Below are 19,260 nucleotides of genomic sequence, written 5' to 3' on the forward strand. Positions count from 1 at the left end.
TAGTCTTGTTTATCAGACTGTCTGTTGTTGGTATCATAGTGCTTGTGTTGCTTAATAATGTCCCCAAAGCAGAAGAGTAGTGATGCCGACAATTTGGATGTGTCATAGAGAAGCTATAAATTGCTTTGTTTAAAAGTAAAGGTGAAAATTCTCAATAAGGAAAGAAAAAAATTGTATGCTGAGGTTGCTAAGATCTGTGGTAAGAATGAATCTTCTATTTGTGAAATTGTGAAGAAGGAAAAAGAAAATTTGTGCTACTTTTGCTGTTACACCTCAAACTGCAAAAGTTACGGCCATAGAGCATAAGTGCTTAAGATGTAAAAAGCATTAAATTCGTACAAGATAATTTTGAGAGCAACAGAGGCTATATTCACGTAACTTATTATGGTATATTGTTATAACTGTTCTATTTTATTATTGTTAATCTCAGTCTGTGCCTAATTTTTCTAAAAAATTTATTTGGCTCTGCCAGATCTTAGTTGTGGCATGAGGGATCTTTAGTTGCAGCACATAGGATCTAGTTTCCTGACCAGGGATCAAACCTGAGTCCCGGGCACTGGGAGCAGTAAGTCTTAGCCACTGGGCCACCAGGGAGGTCCCTGTGCTTAATTTTTTAATTAAACTTTCGGTTCAGTTCAGTTCAGTCACTCAGTTGTGTCCGACTCTTTGCGACTCCATGAATCGCAGCGCGCCAGGCCTCATGTACTAAACTTTGTAAGCATGTACAGGAGAAAGCATAGTGTATATAGGATTCAATATCGCCATGGTTTCGGGCAACTGCTAGGTCTCAGAATGTATTCTCTGGGATTTCTTTGGAAGGAATGATGCTAAAGCTGAAACTCCAGTACTTTGGCCACCTCATGAGAAGAGTGGACTCATTGGAAAAGACTCTGATGCTGGGAGGGATAGGGGCAGGAGGAGAAGGGGACGACCGAGGATGAGATGGCTGGATGGCATCACGGACTCGATGGACGTGAGTCTGAGTGAACTCCGGGAGATGGTGATGGACAGGGAGGCCTGGCGTGCTGCGATTCGTGGGGTCACAAAGAGTCGAACACGACTGAGCGACTGAACAGAACTGAACTGAAGCAGGGACTACCATATTATAAAATGTTACATTTGACTCTCCTTTGTGTCTTGAGAGTTGAATGCCAGTACCCACAACTTTCTCTGTATCATCTCAACATCAAATAGGTTTTTGATACTACAAGGGTAAATACAGAACATTGTCTGGAGAAGCATAGCTCATCCTCTGTCTACTCTTGTAGCAGACCTCTCTTTTGGCATTTATTAGATACATTATTCACTCCGTCTGACTTTTTGTCACTTCCATTGAATACATTATTGTAAATTAATTAATTATATTAACAGTTTAGGATTTATGTTAATATAGTTATCAACAAATTATATTGGTAATGTAATTAATATTTCAATTATAATTATATATTGTTGGATTTTTTTTCAGGTCTGTTATATGTATTATTGTTTAACTTTTCTGAACTGGGAGAAATACCCCTGTAGTAAGGTAGAGAGTTAGGAGAAGCATAAAATGATTTATTTTGTCAAGGAAAACTGAGATTCTGTGTGCCCAGTGCTCTGCTAGATTCTAGGAATTATACAGATTAATAAAAACTACTCCTCTTAACTCTCCAGTAAGAGAAAACCAACGTAAATGTATTTATAATGAAATGTACAGTGGTGGTAGGCTGCAGTCCATGGGGTTGCTAAGAGTCAGACACGACTGAGCGACTTCACTTTCAGTTTTCACTTTCATGCATTGGAGAAGGAAATGGCAACCCACTCCAGTGTTCTTGCCTGGAGAATCCCAGGGACGGGGTAGCCTGGTGGGCTGCCATCTATGGGGTCGCACAGTCAGACACGACTGAAGTGATTTAGCAGCAGCAGCAGCAGTCAGTATGTACAAGAAACTGAGAATAGATAGGGTTTGAGAGAATAGTTTGTGCAGATGAAAATGATTAAGTTGAATCTTAAATGGCAAGTGAAATTTATCTAGTCCAAAGTAGGAGCAGTTGGTGGGTGTGAGGGACAAGAACATACACTTCTTTTCTAGATTAAAGAATCAGAATGCACAGTCATGGACATATGAGAAGCCTTTCATTCAGTGTAGGAAAGTGTAAGTTTTAAGTTTGCTTAGGAAGAAAGTCTGAAGCAGGAAAGATGAATGATGAACCTAGGAGCAGTAGACTGGGGTAAGATGGTGTGGAACCTAGGAGCAGTAGACTGGGGTAAGATGGTGTGGAACCCAGGAGCAGTAGACTGGGGTAAGATGGTGTGGAACCCAGGAGCAGTAGACTGGGGTAAGATGGTGTGTGTGTTAGTCACTCAGTCGTGTCCGACTCTGCAGCCCCGTGGACCACAGCCCTCCAGACTTCTCTGTCCATGGGATTGATTCTCCAGGCAAGAATACTGGAGTGGGTTGACATTTCTTTCTCCAGGGGATCTTCCTGACCCAGGGATCAAACCCGGATCTCCTGCATTGCAGGCAGATTCTTTACAATCTGAGCCACCAGGGAAGCAGAAGGCCTTAAATACTTCATTAAAGCATTTGGGTTGTATTCTGTAGGCAGCAAGGAGTCTAAGGAGAAGAATAGCAAAGTTGATTTTTTATTTTGAGTTGATATTTTTAGAAACTTGGAAGATGGATTGAGGTGGAATTAGAATGAAGGCTGGGAGACTAACTAGAAAACTCTTGGAAAAGTTCAGGTGACAGTTGATGAGGATTTTGATTTAAGGTAGTTGGGTAGTGGTGGTATGGATTAAGAAGAGGAAATTGATTTGTGAAATAAAAGGAAAAACTTTTTACAACTTAGGGCTTTTGACTTTTTCAAGTAAATGAATTGCTGGACCTCCAGGCTTTTAGCACTTTGAGATTATTTGCCACCTGTTTTTGTTCTGAGTGAGTGAGTGAAAGTTGCTCAGTCTGTCCGACCTTGCGACCTCATGGACTATACAGTCCATGGGATTCTCCAGGCAGAATACTGGAGTGGGTAGCTGTTCCCCTCTCCAGGGGCTCTTCCCACCCAGGGATCAAATCCAGGTCTTTGGCATTGCAGGTGGATTATTTACCAGCTGAGCCACCAGGGAAGCCCAGGAATGCTGAAGTGGATAGCCTGTCTCTTCTCCAGGGCATTTTCTGACCCAGGAATCGAACCGATGTCTCCTGCATTGCAGGCGAATTCTTTACCAGCTGAGCTCCCAGGACTTGATCTGAATTTTAAGTTCAGCCTTAGATTTGTTGAAGGTTAAGAAAAAAAAAACAAAACAGAAAACAAACTAGAAAAAGAGAAGCCAGAGACAGATCACTTCTGGTGCCTACAACTTTGAAGAAGAATGTTGGAATTTAGCAAGGGATCATAATCTGTTTCTGTAGTATGTTTGCATATCACATAATGTTAATAATGTTTATGTAAATAATAGTAAAAAAAAGCAGTATAAAAGAAGCAGTATTCCTAATTTAATAATCCTTGCCTTTGAGTAAAGTTTTTAGATAGGCTCTAGATTGTTTTATCAACTAACTTAAAACAGTGTGCTAAATTGTTCACATAAATAAACAAATGCAAAGTAAATTAGAACTTAACCTGACTGTGCTGATCAGCTGTTGATCTGGGGTCAGTGTTCCAAAGAGTCCAAAGCAGACTCTTTTAATGATAAAAGTTTGTTTTGAATGGTTCTTTAGCATCCTTCCTACCAAGAATACTCTAGGCAGAAAATACTCCTTTTGGTAACTGACACTTGTGGAGGATAGATTGTTTTCTTGGTGAAGATTGTATAATTTGAAGAGGGGAAAATTAATTAGGTGATTATAATATGTCTGAACATGGAAGGGGGACAACTTAAAATTGTCATGGACTGTTTGAAAACTCAGACTTTGTCAGAGGTCTGATTCCTCTATCCCAGGACTTTGTCACTTATCAGTGACACCAAGGGACTAATTGTGAAAAAGCATGGAGGTTGTCTTCATGATATTCTTTGTTTAGGGCTATCTGAAAAGACTGCTTTTTTTTTTTTTAATGATTATGAATTAAAATCATTTTAATCTATATCTCTTAACAAAGTGATGATTTTATAATATAAAATATGCTTTATTTTCTCAAATAGTTTTACCCACCACTTACCCGCCCCCTGCAAATGGATTGCTACCAGTATGTAGGGATTTAATTCATCTCTGCCTTTCCCAAACGTTTAATTACTTTATAAACATGCACTTAATTGCTAAGGTTTCACCCTTCTTTCTGGGTACCTTTCTGCTGTCCTATTAGGGAGGTGTAGTCTTTGCCTTAAAAAATGGAAATCTAAGTGGTCTTTTTCATCTCGATAAACTCAGTTTTAAAGCAGTATGTAGATTGTGTATCTTTGAATATACAAAGGCTAGAAGCTAAGATTAGAACTTTTTCTGGGATTTGTTGAAGTGTAGGACATGGTTACTTTGAGCTTTGGTTGCAAAACAAAATGATTGATGTTTTCTAGTTATTCATGATTATTCAAAATTTTAAGTGAAAGTATAAGGAGCAATTATGTCATAGTGTTTTCCTGTTTCTCTTTGTCAAAGCTCATTTTGTTTATGATTTAGAGGTAAGTGTTTTAGGACTTGGTTATCTGCAAATAAGTCTTACCCACCGGATCTTCTTAGAAAATCTAAAGATGAATTTGTTTTTAGTTTTGGTATCAGGATGAAGCTACACAGTTACTTTTTTTTGGGGGGAGTCCTGCTTAGTGATTATACAAGTTATTTAATATTACTTATTTTGTAGAGTCATCAGTTATTTTAGGGTAGGGTGAGATTTAGGAAATAACCTAGAAAATATCTCAACAAACTTGAAAATACAATTTTTATGATGCAGTACTGAATTTTAATTTGTATAGTTCTTAGATTTATTATAGCTTTCTATATGTGAACTAATTTTAATTTATTTTACTTTAGGACAATGTTGGTAATTCTTCTTTAATAATAAACAATAAATTGGTTTGTAATGAGACAACTGAAGTGTCTAAGGACAGCAAAACTAAAACATATTCAGGAAGAAAAAGATTAAATGAAATTGAACTTCAACAAGATGAACCACCAGCAAAGAAAGGTACTTCTTCAGCTGCTAACAGGAGGCCATTAAGAAAGCTAACTCCTAAACCAGGAAACACAAAAGTTGCAAGTAGAAGGAAATTTTCTTATCTAAGGAAGAAACCTGAGAAAATCTAAGTGTCCCTAATTTTTACACTAACATGTTATAAACTGTCTAGAGGATGCAGTTATTTAAAGCCGCCTTCATTTTAATGTTTTTAGATGTCATGCTCTTACCAGTTTAGCATCATGGTGATTCTCTTATTTCTGTGCCTATTGTAATTGAAAGTCACCTTTTCTGTCAAAATTTCTCCACACTTTTTTTCCCTCTTTCTTCTTTTTTCATTTGAAGGAAAGGCAATTTAACTGGAAGACTTTGAGCTAAACGTTACAAAAGGCAAACGTGGTCAAGTTGTGTTTTCTATGAAACTACTAGAAAAAAAAGTGTGTGCTAAGCTTACTCACTTTATGCTATACCTCCCTGGCTATGTAGAACATAGCAGCTTTCACTTTACCTCTAAACTATTCTGTCTTTAGGAAAACTTTTATAATATAATACAGAGAAGGAAGACTTTCTAAGAGAACATACATTACTTTAGAAACCTAATTAGCTGCTTCACCTTGAGATAAATGGATAAATTAAGTCTTGCTTTGTTTATTAGTAAAATAAGTTAAATATACCTGCCTTCTAAGGTTGTTAAGAATAAAAACAATTGGATAATACACCAATATAATACAAACTTCATAGAACCTCAGTAAAAGTAATGTTTTCAAAAGTAGTTGACTTAAAGGATAATATAGCAGTAGTCGGACATAACTGAGCAACTGAACTGATAGCATTAGCTATATTAATGTAATAGTTTATGAGCTAATAGGTTGAAACTAATATGCACTTGTCGCTGTTCAGTCACTCATTTGTATCTTTCTGGGACCGCGTGCACTGCAGCATCGGAGAAGGCAATGGCACCCCGCTCCAGCACTCTTGCCTGGAAAATCCCATGGGCGGAGGAGCCTGGTAGGCTGCAGTCCATGGGGTCGCCAAGAGTCGGACACGACTGAGTGACTTAGCAGCAGCAGCACCGCAGCACGCCAGGCTTCCCTGTCCTTAACTATCTACTGGAGTTTGCTCAAGCTCATGTCTGCCGAATTGGTGATGCCATCCAACCATTTTATCCTCTATTGCCCATTTCTCTTCCTTCCTTCAGTCTTTCCCAGCATCAGGGTCTTTTCCTGATGCAAAGAGTTGGTTCTTTGCATCAGGTGGCCAAAGTATTGGAGCTTCAATATTAGTCCTTCCCATGAATATTCAGGGTTGATTTCCTTTACTATTGACTGGCTTGATCTTCTCTCTGTCCAAGGGACTTGTGAGAGTTTTCTCCAGCACCACAGTTCAAAAGCATCAATTCTTTGTCAGTCAGACTTCCTTATGGTCCAACTCTCACATCTGTACATGATACTGGAAAAAACTGTAGCTTGACTAGATGGACTTTTGTCAGCAAAATGATGTTTGCTTTTTAACATGCTGTTTAGGTTAGTCATAGCTTTTTTTCTAAGGAGCAAGCATCTCTTAATTCAGTGGCTTTAGTTACTGTCCACAGTCATTCGGGAGCCCAAGAAAATAAAATCTGTTTCTACTGTTTCCACTTTTTCTTTATTTATTTGCCATGAAGTGATGGAACTGGATGCCATGATCTTAATTTTTTGAAAGTTGAGTTTTAAGCCAGCTTTTCACTGTCCTCTTTCAACCTTCATCAGGAAGCTGTAAAGTTCCTTTTCATTTTTTGCCATTAGAGTGGTATCATCTGCATATCTGAAGTTGTTGCCATTTCTCCCAGCAACCTTAATTTCAGCTTGTGATTCATCCAGTCTGGCATTTTGCTTGATTTACTCTGCATATAATTTAAATAAGCAGGGTGACAATATACAGCCTTGACTTACTCCTTTCCCAATTTGGAACCAGTCTGTTGTTCCATGTCCAGTTCTAACTGTTGGCTTCTTCACCTTTTTATAGGTTTCTCAGGAGGCAAGTCAGGTGGTCTGGTATTCCCATCTCTTTAAGAATTTTCCACAGTTTCTTGTGATCCACACAGTCAAAAGCTTTAGCATAGTCAATGAAGCAGAAGTAGATGTTTTTCTGGAATTCCCTTGCTTTTTCTATGATCCAGCGGATGTTGCCAATTTGATCTCTGGTTCCTCTGCCTTTTCTAAATGCGGCATGAACATCTGGAAGTTCTCAGTTAACATACTGTTGAAGCCTAGCTTGGAGAATTTTTATTTTAATATATGTGTTTTTTAATATAAATTTTATTTTAATTGGAGGCTAATTACTTTACAATATTGTATTGGTTTTTGCCATACATTGACATGAATCTGCCATGGGTGTACATGTGTTTTGAGCATTACTTTGCTAGTGTGTGAAATGAGTGCAGTTGTGTGGTAGTTTGAACATTCTTTGGCATTGCCCTTCTTTGGGACTGGAATGAAAAAACTTACCTTTTCTAGCCCTGTGGCTGTTGCTGAGTTTTCCAAATTTGCTGGTATATTGAGTACAGCACTTTAATAGCATCATCTTTTAGAATTTGAAATAGCTCTGCTGGAATTCCATTACCTCCACTAGCTTTGTTTGTAGTGATGCTTCCTAAGGCCCACTTGACTTCACACTCCAAGGTGTCTGGCTCTAGGTGAGTAATCACACCATTGTGGTTATCTGGGTCATGAAGATCTTTTTTGTACAGTTCTTCTGTATATTCTTGCCACCTCTTCTTAATATCTTCTGTCTCTGTTAGGTCCATACCATTTCTGTCCTTTATTGTGCCCATTTTTGCATGAAACATTCCCTTGGTATCTAATTTTCTTGAAGAGATCTCTAGTCTTTCCCATTCTGTTGTTTTCCTCTGTTTCTTTGCATTGTTCACTTTGGAAGGTTTTCTTATTTCTCCTTGCTATTCTTTGGTACTCTGCATTCAAGATAGGTATATCTTTCCTTTTCTCCTTTGCCTTTCGCTTCTCTTCTTTTCTCAGCTATTTGTAAGGCCTCCACAAACATTTTGCCTTTTTGCATTTCTTTTTCTTGGGGATGGTTTTGATAACTGCCTCCTGTACAGTGTATGAACCTCCGTTCGTAGTTCTTTAGGCACTGGAGAATGGAATGGCAAACCCCTTCAGCATTCTTGCCTTGAGAACCCCATGAACAGTATGAAACAGCACACTAATATGCATGGTCATTTTCTATTATCCACTGAATGAGTGGTGCCTTAACTACAGGGAGTATAATCTTTTTATGATTTCCATAGCACTGTTTCTCTGTTTTTTCACCTTGTTTGGGGCCATAGAGTAGTTGAGAATTCAGGATAGATGAAAATGTAGGATCTGTAGATCACTAGGTAGTGGAAGGGTGCAGGAGCGAGTGATCCACATGGTACGGCTAACCCTAAGGGTAACCCCATTCATGGAAAAGATGATTATATAATAGTCTGGGTTGTTAGTAATAAATAATTTGGATGTGAGTAGGTTTATAAATTTAGGTAACAAAATACTTTTTTCCCCCCTAAAATCATAACCACTGCGGCTATTTCTTAATTATTTGTTGTTAAGAGACTATAAGGACTACATAAGAGATCATATGAAAATTGTAGCTATAATATAACCATTTTTCGCCCTCAACCTGCTACTAAAAAATCTCCAAAACAAAATATGTGATTTCTGTACTTACTAGGATAGGATTGGGGGTTGATAGTTATGCAGGATTGATGTTTTCTGCTCTTAAAAGGAAATGCAAAGCTATTTCCCTATGAAAGTGAATTTACTTCTTTTTGTCACTATATCTGTACTTTGGGTAAGCTGATTAACCATGTAAACATTTCAAGAAATAACCCTTCAGAATAGTAATAAAGGAGACAAACCAGAAATATGCTATAGTCTGCTCACCTGTGACTTTCCAACCAAAACTAATTTTTGTAGCAAAATATAGGTAAAGCAGTATATGTACAGGTTGGATGTGGTGGAAATACTGAATTAAAGTAACTAACTTTCTTATTGCTATGTTTACTTTTTATAAGTTAACCTATATTAGGCTCATATACTGTATAATCTACTTCATCTTTATTGCTAGACTAATAATTTAATTTCTCCCTAACACTGTTCTGAATATGTTCTATGAATCCTTTGATATGAAACATAAAAATTTCTAAAAGGATAATGTGGATATCTGAATATCAGATGCAAATCCAATTTCCTGAAGTATCTTATGTAATTATCTAGTTTATTAAAGTATAGTAAGAGAACAACATGACAAAATGCTTTTATTGATCACAAAAGCTATGTTGCACTTGATTTAATTTACCTCAAGGTTTAGGGATATGTCCATATAGTATACATGACTCAAGTCTCTTCTCTCAGGATATTCAGGATTTATTTGTGAGCTCTGAATTTCTGACTATCATTTTTAACTTGCTTACATCCCATCTCTCTTGGTAAAGGGTTCAGACATTTTTTTAATAACTTGTCTTCTTAAAGGGCAGAAGGATTAGTTATTTCCACTGGTGAAGTTCCACCGATGAAGTCATAGGTGTGAAAATTGTGTCATAAGTACAAAATTACTTAAAGGGAAAGTAGAAGTGTGAATCAGGGGGAAAGAAAGTTATTCCACTTTGGGATGACTTGGCTACAGTTTTGTAAAATGTTAGGAGACAGTCTGAATTTAAAAAAATTTGTTAGAATAAATGGGCAAGTTTGTTATAAAAGTAAATAAGAGTGAATCTGTTAGTTTCCAAAGTAGCTGGAATCCTTAGAATAAACTGAGAATCTGAAGGACCTAAATTATGAAAATGTAACTACAAACATAGGAGAATCTTCAAAAATCAGCTCATTAGCTTTTCAGAAACCAGGCTGTAGAGCAGGAGTAATGCTGTGATTTTCCTCTCCTTTTTGAGTCAGAAGAGACAATGTGATTTATAGGGATTAAACGTTATCCAGTGTGCCTTTAGTTAGTCTGTTAAAGAAATCTTAGAATCCTGTTACGGGATTACACAATTACTGCTGCCCAAGAGCATTTAAACTATTGCGTGAAGGAAAAGAATATGGATTGTATTTGAAAAATGAAAACAAATAAAGCTTGTATTTGCAAGTAGACTACTGAATGTAAAAATGGATAAATTCTTGGAGTGGCAAGATGATGTTCTCAGATTATACAGTGAGTTTGCAGTGAGGGGATACTCTAACCGGGGACATCAGTATATTGAGAGAACTGGGATTTTTTTTTTCCCCCAGTCCTATTGAGGTATAATTGAGAAATAATATTGTGATATATTTAAACTGTTTAACATGATTTGATATACATTGTGAAAAGTTTCCCACCATGTTAATTAATTAATACATACATCATCTCATGTATTCACCTATTTTCCACCTCTTTTTTTTGGTGAAAACACTCAAGTTACACACTCCAAGCAAATTTCAGTTATACACTACATTGTTATCAATTATAGTCACCATGTTATAGTTAGATCCTATGACTTTATTCATCTTCAACTGAAAAACTATACCCTTTTACAAGCCTCTTCCTGGTTCCATCAACCACCATTCTATTCTTTGTCTCTATGAGTTAAATCTTTGTTTTTCCCTTGTATTGATACCATACAGTATTTGTCTTTCCATGTGTAGTTTATTTCACAAAATGAACCCTCCAGGTTCACCTGTGTTGGAGATGGCACGATTTCATTCTTCTTTAGGTTGAGTAATTATATTCCATTGTATACATACTTATACCCCTTTTTAAAAAATCCTTTCACCCATCCATCGACACTTGGGTTTTTTTCAATGTCCTGGCTATTGTAAAAAATGTTGCAGTGAACATAGGGCATGAACTTGCATGAACTTGAATAGTGATTTCATTTCCTTTGGATTTATACTCAGAAGTGGGGTTGTTAGATCATATGATAGTTCGATTTTTGATTATTTGAGAAACCTCCATACTGGTTTTCTACTGCCTATACTACTAAATATCCCCATTAACAGTGATCAGATTTCCTCTTTCTTCTCATTCTTGTCAACATTTGTTATCTCTTATCTCTTTGATGATAGACATCCTAACAAGTGTTAGGTGATAATCTTACTGTACTTTGGATTTCCTTTTCCCTGATGCTTAGTGATATTGAACACCTTTTCCTGTACCTGTTGATTATTTGTATGTCTTTTTGGAAAAATATCTGTTTGACTCCTCTGCCAATTTTTTAACTGAATTGCTTGATTTTTTGGCTGTTGAGTTGTGTGAGTTTCCTATATATTTTAGATATTAACTCCTTGTCCTACCGGACAAATGGTTTGCAAATATTTTCTCCCATTCCACAGGTTGCCTTTTCATTCTGTTGACTGCTTCTTGTGGTGTGCATACTGTTTGTTTGTAGGATAGTATCAGTTTTAAAGAGCTTTTTATGATCTTAAAGATGCCTCCTTAACTGAACAGATTCATTAGATTGGGCACTGTTGTCTCGTCTAGATGCTCAGGAGCCTGCCACAGCAGGGGGAAAATTCAAGGGCTTGAATCTCATTGCTGTGTGAGATTTGATATTTATCTCTTATGGAACAATTGCATGTAGCCGGCCTGCCAGATAGGGGCTTTGTAATGAAGCAAACTGATATGTTTAGATCCAAAATGTATTACAGGGGTGACCATCAAGTCCTTCCAGAAGTTTAAACAGATAAGTGCCTGGATCGTTGTGTATGTACGCTCAAGGTGTTTGCATGTACAATACATTCCAGATTTACCAAATCAGTATGTTTGATATTTGTTTGGAATCTACATTCTGAGCTCTCTTGCTTACTCTCTAAAACTAGAGAGTCACCATTGTAAAAATGATACCGTAAAGATAAAACCTTAAAATTTAAAACATAAAATTATACTACAGTAACTGAGTTAATACAACTGGAGCATGTTAGATTATAAATTTGCACATATCTAGACTGATTACAAAAATTGTGTTTTTCTGATCCAGTGATATGTCTTAGAGATAGAAAAGGAGAACATAAGCAATGTAGCTAAATGTAAAAAATAATTCATTTAGGATTATTGTTCAAGTATGTAAAGATGCATTAGACAGAGAGAGTCTTCTGTCAGCAAATATGGGATATAATAGATGAGAGCAACAAGTATACATAGTATTTCAATATAATATGATGTACTCAGATTCATAGGATAATATGTTGGCACTTACCAAAAAGACAACTATAAAATATACCTTTTAAAGATTCTTTGGACAGTTAACAACTGAAAGTAATAGATTTTTTGGAGAATTTCAGTCCAGTTCTCCCTTATGACTGCCTTCTGCATTTATGGATTTCATATTGTACCTGGAACCTGTAAGCAGAAATTTGATTCTTAATGTGCTTAACGAGACTGCCAAATAAAAATATAGGTGAAATTGACAGATGAATGGCCAATTGGGGGGGATGCATGAAGGTCAAAAAGACGTGTTGAGTTGATCAATACAGTATTGTGTAAAAAATACATATAAATTGTATTAGAGTCATGTTGTATATAAAATTCACACATATAAACATCAAACCATGAAGTGAAATAGAATAGGAAAAAAATTTAAAAACCAAAAGTTCAGATTCTTATGTTTTGAAGTAATTTGCCTAGGATATGAGACACTCATCAGATCAGTTATTATTATAACAGAAATTGTATAAAAACATAAAAAGATAAATTTGTATATTTGGAGAATTGAGAATTATGTTTCAAGAATTAATCATGCAATCTGTGAGAAAAATTTGAACATAATTTATACTGGACAGTTGTGTAAGATGATTATTTTGTCAACATAAATGTTAAGAATTAACTTTTAGCTAATAGTACATCCTCTGGAGAGTTTAATTTAATCTATATCAACTGTATTTGTTAAAGTTCTTGTACTTACATAACATTTAGAAAATGCTTTAACATACAATTTATTTGGCCTTCTTAACACTATCCTGTAGAAATTAGGGCAGAGAGAAATACCCTATTTTTGAAATGTAGGTATTAAGCCTGAAAAAGACAAAATTTTATTTATTTTTAACTAGCTGAGCTCTTCTGTACAGATTTTCAATTTCTAATAATATCTAACTATATCCCAAGCACAGTGTTCCAAGTTCATTTATTTTCTTGATCTTTACAATAACTCTGAGATAGGTGATATTATTATTTCCATTTTACATTTGAGGAAACAGCCATGGAATCAAACAGTTTATTGACAGTTATGCAACTAGTAAAGATAAGGCTCCATTAGACTTAGCAGAAGTTTAACCATTTTTCTCCTAATTTCCTCTCTGAAAGTGTAAGGCACTCAGTTTGTAAATCACTGATTTAGTAGACCTATAGTATAACTGTACTTTTAAACTGTTCTTTAGTCAGCCTTAGGGTGTGATTCCCTACCCTCTATCTCTTAGTGATAATAAAGATTTGTGGTAGACAATTCAAATAACATTAAATGCTATAAAAAGAAAGTAGAAGTAACTGGTAATCCCACTCAGAAGTAGCTGCCAGTATTTTTTGTACATCCTTTGCTAATAACTCTGCTGTGACTTAACTACGATTTTTACATAATTGGGTTTATACTATGTATGTTTTGCAATCTGATTTTTCCTTTTTAACTTCTTTGTTTTTCATTGTTTGTTTTCATATGTTTCATATGTTTGAATATTGGCTTATATGGTAGCTTTTTGATTTTATTAAAGTTTGCCAGATTAATAATGTATATATATTTTATTTTTAAAGGACTTACACATGCTAGTCCAACTATCACTGAAGACCAAAAGAAAAGTGAAGAAACGCAAGAGAGCATTTCAGATGAGGAAAACATTAGAGTTCTACAAGAAAATAATGAAGAGCTAAAAACACGTTTACTCACCATTGAGAACGAACTTAAAAATGAAAAGGAAGAAAAAACAGAATTAAATAAACAGATTGTTAGTTTGCAGCAGGAACTTTCTTCTTCTGAAAAAAAAAGTTTAGGCTTTAGTATAGAGGTCCAACAAATTCAGTCGAGTTATGACAATGTGATTTCTGAATTACATGTGCAGAAAAGTATAAATCAAGAACAGAAGGAAAGGATCATGAAATTGTCAGAGGAGATAGAAACTGCTAGAAGAAACATCACAAATAATGTTTTCCAAATAAAATTAATGCAGGCAAAAATAGATGAACTGCGTAGACTTGATTCAGTCTCTCAGATTGCAAACATAGATTTACTCCATCTCAGGGATCTGTCCAGTTGTTCTCAAGAAGATAATTTGCCAAATACACAGTTACGTCATTTGGATAATGATTATTTGATAAGTAAGCAGGTTAAAGAACATGGTGTTCAGGAACTTAGTAGGGAAAGGTCTTTCCATTCTACTGTTGAAGCCATTTGGGAAGAATGTAAAGAGATTGTAAAGACGTCCTCCCAAAAAACCCATCAGATTGAGGAACTAGAACAACAAATTGAAAAATTACAGGCAGAAGTAAAAGGCTATACAAATGAAAACAATAGACTAAAAATAGAGGAGAGGGAGAAAAAGAATCAAGATGATTTACTAAAAGAAAAAGACAGTCTTATACAGCAGCTGAAGAAAGAAGTGCAAGAGAAAACCATTAGTCTTGATATTGAAGTACAGCATGTAGTGGAAGGAAAGAGAGCACTTTCAGAACTTACGCAAGATGTTACTTCCTATAAGGTGAAAATAAAGGAACTTGAAGCAATGTTAGAAACTCAGAAAGATGAATGTAGCCATTCAGCCAAGTTAGAACAGGAGATTATGGAAAAGGAATCTATCATTTTAAAGCAAGAAAGAAATCTGAATGAATGTCAAGCAAATCTTAAAGATTCTATCCAAAATGCCAGAGATTTAAGTGAAAGGGAAGTCAAATTGAAAGAAGAAATCATGCAGTTAACAAAAAATTTGCAAGATGCTAAGCATTCACTTCAATTAAAGGAAGAAGAAAAGGAAACAAACTGGCAAGAAACAGAAAAGTAAGCTAAAAGTTATTAAAAGGTTTAAAAAATTTTGCATTTCTTTATTGATTTTTCTATATAGCTTTTAAAGAATTTAGGTGGGCATAACTTAATCTGGTTAAATATAGCAAGTATGTTGAGAGAAGAACTTGAACTTTGTATAAACCTGTGGGACTGAATGTTATTTTCACGCAGAGTTCTGTTTATAAAATCTCCTGAAATCCTTGAAGTACTCATTCATGCTATGGACATTCCAAGTTTGTGAAAAGATCTAATTTTGTAGATTACTAGTCACACATATGATCCTAAGTGATTAGTGATATATCACTATAGGAAAGTGATTTTTTCTTCTTAGGTTGAAAGATGAGCTCTCTGCAAGCACTGCTCTTATCCAGAATCTGAAAGCTGATCTTCAGAGGAAGGAAGAAGATTATGCTGAGCTCAAAGAGAAACTGGCCGATGCCAAAAAGCAGATTGAGCAAGTACAGAAAGAGGTTAGTTATTTGAAAAGTTGTGTGGCCAATTTAAATGATAACCATTGTTTTCCTTATATATCATGTTTAGACACTAATTTTAGTATTGACCAGAACATTTGTCAACTCCATAATTTTTTTTTTAATGACGAGAACTGTTATTTCACCAAAAATTTAGTCAGCTTAAACCGAAGAATGTCTGATAGTAAGAAAAAATAAGTGCCTTCTGTAAGATTAGAGCCTTTTTTTTCTTTTAAGGACTAAGCTCAAGTCCCCCCAAAAAGTAAAAAGTAAACTTCTGTTTACAGATTGTATGTAGGAGAGTATGTAGTGTAGTTGTAACAAGTTTTTATTATAATTTGATATTAAAAATAGGAAATACGTTCACATGGTTCCAAATTTAAAACACATGAAAGTATATAGAATGAGGGGAAAACTGCCATCAAGCTTCCCACCAAGGAATCAAATGTTACCAATATTTTTTTTTCTTCACTTCTCCCTTTTCCTCTGTAGTCCCTTCCTTCTCTTCCTGTTAAAAAATGGAAACCTCCAATAAACACTGTGTGAACCTCGTTTTTCTTCACGTAGTGTATCTTGGCTGTCTCTCCATCTCAAGATATAAAGAGTTTCCAGATGACTTTTTTAATGACTAGGAACATGTATTTATGGTTAATGAGTCCCCTATTGTTGAACAATTAAGGTGATTTCCAGTTAATGATGCAGTGGTGTCATTTTGAACTTTTGTAAGTCTTCCTGTGAAATAAATTCCTAAAAGTTGAATTTATGAGTCACTGGTTTGTACATTTTGATATTTATTATGCTTTTTAGAGATTTTAGAGATTTTGCCAATTTACTCACCAGGACTAATGTATAAGAAAGTATTTTTCTCTATACTCTTATCCACAAGGTAATATTTTATTATTTCTTTGATATCTGCTAACTTGACATGTAAATAGTATATCTCAACTATAATTCTAACTTGCCTATCTTTTAATTAGAATGAACTTTGTTTGGTTTACATTTTTTTTTTTTTTCTCCTGTGGTCTGAGTATTCATATTCTTTGTTTTAGTTTAGGGTTTTTTTTTTTAATTGTTATTGTTTTATGGGAGCTTATTATATATTTAGGAAATTAACTTTTTAAGGTATTAATTGTGGATAACCCCTGTACCTGACCCCTATCTTGCCATTTTTCTTGATTTTGATTATGGTACTTTTTTCCCTTGGAGCAATTTATTTTTCTTTTATGACTGCTGTATTTTGTATCATAATTAGACTTTTTAAAAAAGTTGAAATAATTTTAAATATTTTTCATTACTTAGAGTTAGTTACAAAAGAATGCTTAAATGCTAAGGTCTGAAGAATATTCACACAGCAGATGTTTGTGGGTCTCATCCATTTTTTGTTTCCTATCCCCAGTGAAGTTACTATAATGAATGTTTTGTATTTGTCTGTTTTTAGATCTGTTAAAAATGTAAGTTAAACTATATATATATATTTTATTTCTATACATTAATTGTGTTCTGAGACATTATCCACATCATATTCCTGAGAGTCATTTATGTATGGTTATAGTTAATCACTTTCACTGCTGTGTAATATTCCAAAGTGTGTGTGACTGTACAATTTAGTTATCTATTCTCTTGACCATTTAGATTGTTTTCATTCGTTGCTCTTAGAAGAAAGAGTGATCCTATTTTAAACATGCCCTAGGTATACGTGTACAAGAATCTGTAGGGCATGGGGTGGAATTGTTGGGTCAGGAGATAAAGGGGTATCTTGTGGTTTTAAGTTGTATTCCTCTCAGTGTCTGTTTTTATTCACTATATGTCTATTCTAGTTTTCACTCTGTGAAATACATTCATTCATATTTTAATTTTGCTGTCCTTTTAAAAATTACTATTATGTTGGATTTCTTTATTCTTGTGTCTGATTCTTTTTTAAAAAAAATTTTGTTTATTTATTTATTTTTGGCTGTGCAGAGTCTTCATTGGTGCACGAGCTTTCTCTAGTTTCCATCAGTAATTCTTTACCACTTCCCACCAGGGAAGTCCTTGGTTCTAATTCTTATAAAATATATTGCAAATACCTTCTATCTTACTTGCTGAAAGTCAGGCCTCCTCTTTTATGAAAGCCAGTCAGTGTTACACTTATTTCTGCGATTATTTTTTCACTTAATTTTTTTCTGTTATCTCAATATTTATTTATTTTTTTGTTCCTCAGTACTTTTATTTTTTATTTTTATATATTTATTTTTTAGTTTTTATTTTTACTTTATTTTACTTTACAATACTGTATTGGTTTTGCCATACATTGACATGAATCTGCCACGGGTGTACATGAGTTCCCAAACATGAACCCCCCTTCCCACTCCCCTCCCCACAACATCTCTCTGGGTCATCCCTGTGTACCAGCCCCAAGCATCCTGTATCCTGTATCGAACCTAGACTGGTGATTCGTTTATTACATGATAGTATACATGTTTCAATGCCATTCTCCCAAATCATCCCACCCTCTCCCTCTCCCTCAGAGTCCAAAAGTCCGTTCTATACATCTGTGTCTCTTTTGCCGTCTTGCGTACAGGGTTATCATTACCATCTTTCTAAATTCCATATGTATGTGTTAGTATACTGCATTGGTGTTTTTCTTTCTGGCTTACTTCACTCTGTATAATTGGCTCCAGTTTCATCCATCTCATTAGAACTGATTCAAATGTATTCTTTTTAATGCCTGAGTAATACTCCATTGTGTATATGTACCACAGCTTTCTTATCCATTCATCTGCTGATGGACATATAGGTTGTTTCCATGTCCTGGCTATTTTAAACAGTGCTGCAATGAACATTGGTATATGTGTCTCTTTCAGTTCTGGTTTCCTCAGTGTGTATGCCCAGCAGTGGGATTGCTGGGTCATATGGCAGTTCTATTTGCAATTTTTTAAGGAATCTCCACACTGTTCTCCATAGTGGCTATACTAGTTTGCATTCCCACCAACAGTGGGATTTAAAACTTTTTTATTCAGCATTTGAAGTCCTTGAATAATTTTTTTAGGTAGCATAAGAAAACTCACAATAATATAGCATTAATGTAAATTAAAAATGAATGGAAAGAATGATTGTGAACTTTTTGATAAAATAAATTATAATTTTCATGACTGTTAGGCCTGTACTGGTAAAGAGAAGCTCCCGCCATGACTTGGTAGATACCCTCCGTATCCATATATATAAAATAGTTACTCTATGTGCTTGTGTGTTTTTATTTTTATAAATGGGATCAGCTATATATAAATACTGCTTTTAAAATTTGTTCAGTTTTAAGATTTTTTTTTCATAGTTTTAGGTGGTATCTCTTTTTAAGTAATGTTTTATTGTGCAGATGACTAGCATTACTCTCAGGGCGAGAATTAAGAGTGTTTTCTGTCTTTCAAAATAAACGATGTATATTGTTAATGCTAATAATAATAGAAGCTTACTCTGGATTGGTTGTTCTGAGTTTACATGTATCATCTCATTTAATTTTCATACAAATGTTAGGCATAGGGACTATTTTTAGCTTCCATTTTATGACTAGGGAAATAGGCATTGAGAGAGATAACTTGTCCAGTGTTAGAGCCAGGATGGAAACGGAAGCAGTCCTTACGTGCATCTTGGTGCGATACATAGTCTCTATGTTATTGGCAGACAGTTTATTTCTGTAAAATTGATGAAGATGGTGTTTATTAGTGGAAGTCCCTTGTCT

General features: G+C 35.0%; 1 protein-coding gene across 6 annotated transcripts in view; it reads left to right on the top strand.

The window, feature by feature from the left end:
- KIF20B (kinesin family member 20B) overlaps positions 1-19,260 on the top strand; it is an 81,599-nt gene that overhangs the window by 32,640 nt on the left and 29,699 nt on the right. For all 6 annotated transcript variants that reach the window (XM_040254725.1, XM_040254729.1, XM_040254730.1 and 3 more), the window contains 3 exons: positions 4,943-5,096; positions 13,833-15,069; positions 15,407-15,545. In XM_040254725.1, the coding sequence (XP_040110659.1) occupies positions 4,943-5,096; positions 13,833-15,069; positions 15,407-15,545 (1,530 nt within the window). The remainder of the gene's footprint in view (positions 1-4,942; positions 5,097-13,832; positions 15,070-15,406; positions 15,546-19,260) is intronic.

This window comes from Oryx dammah, unplaced genomic scaffold (genome assembly GCF_014754425.2).
Source record: "Oryx dammah isolate SB20612 unplaced genomic scaffold, SCBI_Odam_1.1 HiC_scaffold_14, whole genome shotgun sequence".
Lineage (NCBI taxonomy): Eukaryota > Metazoa > Chordata > Mammalia > Artiodactyla > Bovidae > Oryx > Oryx dammah.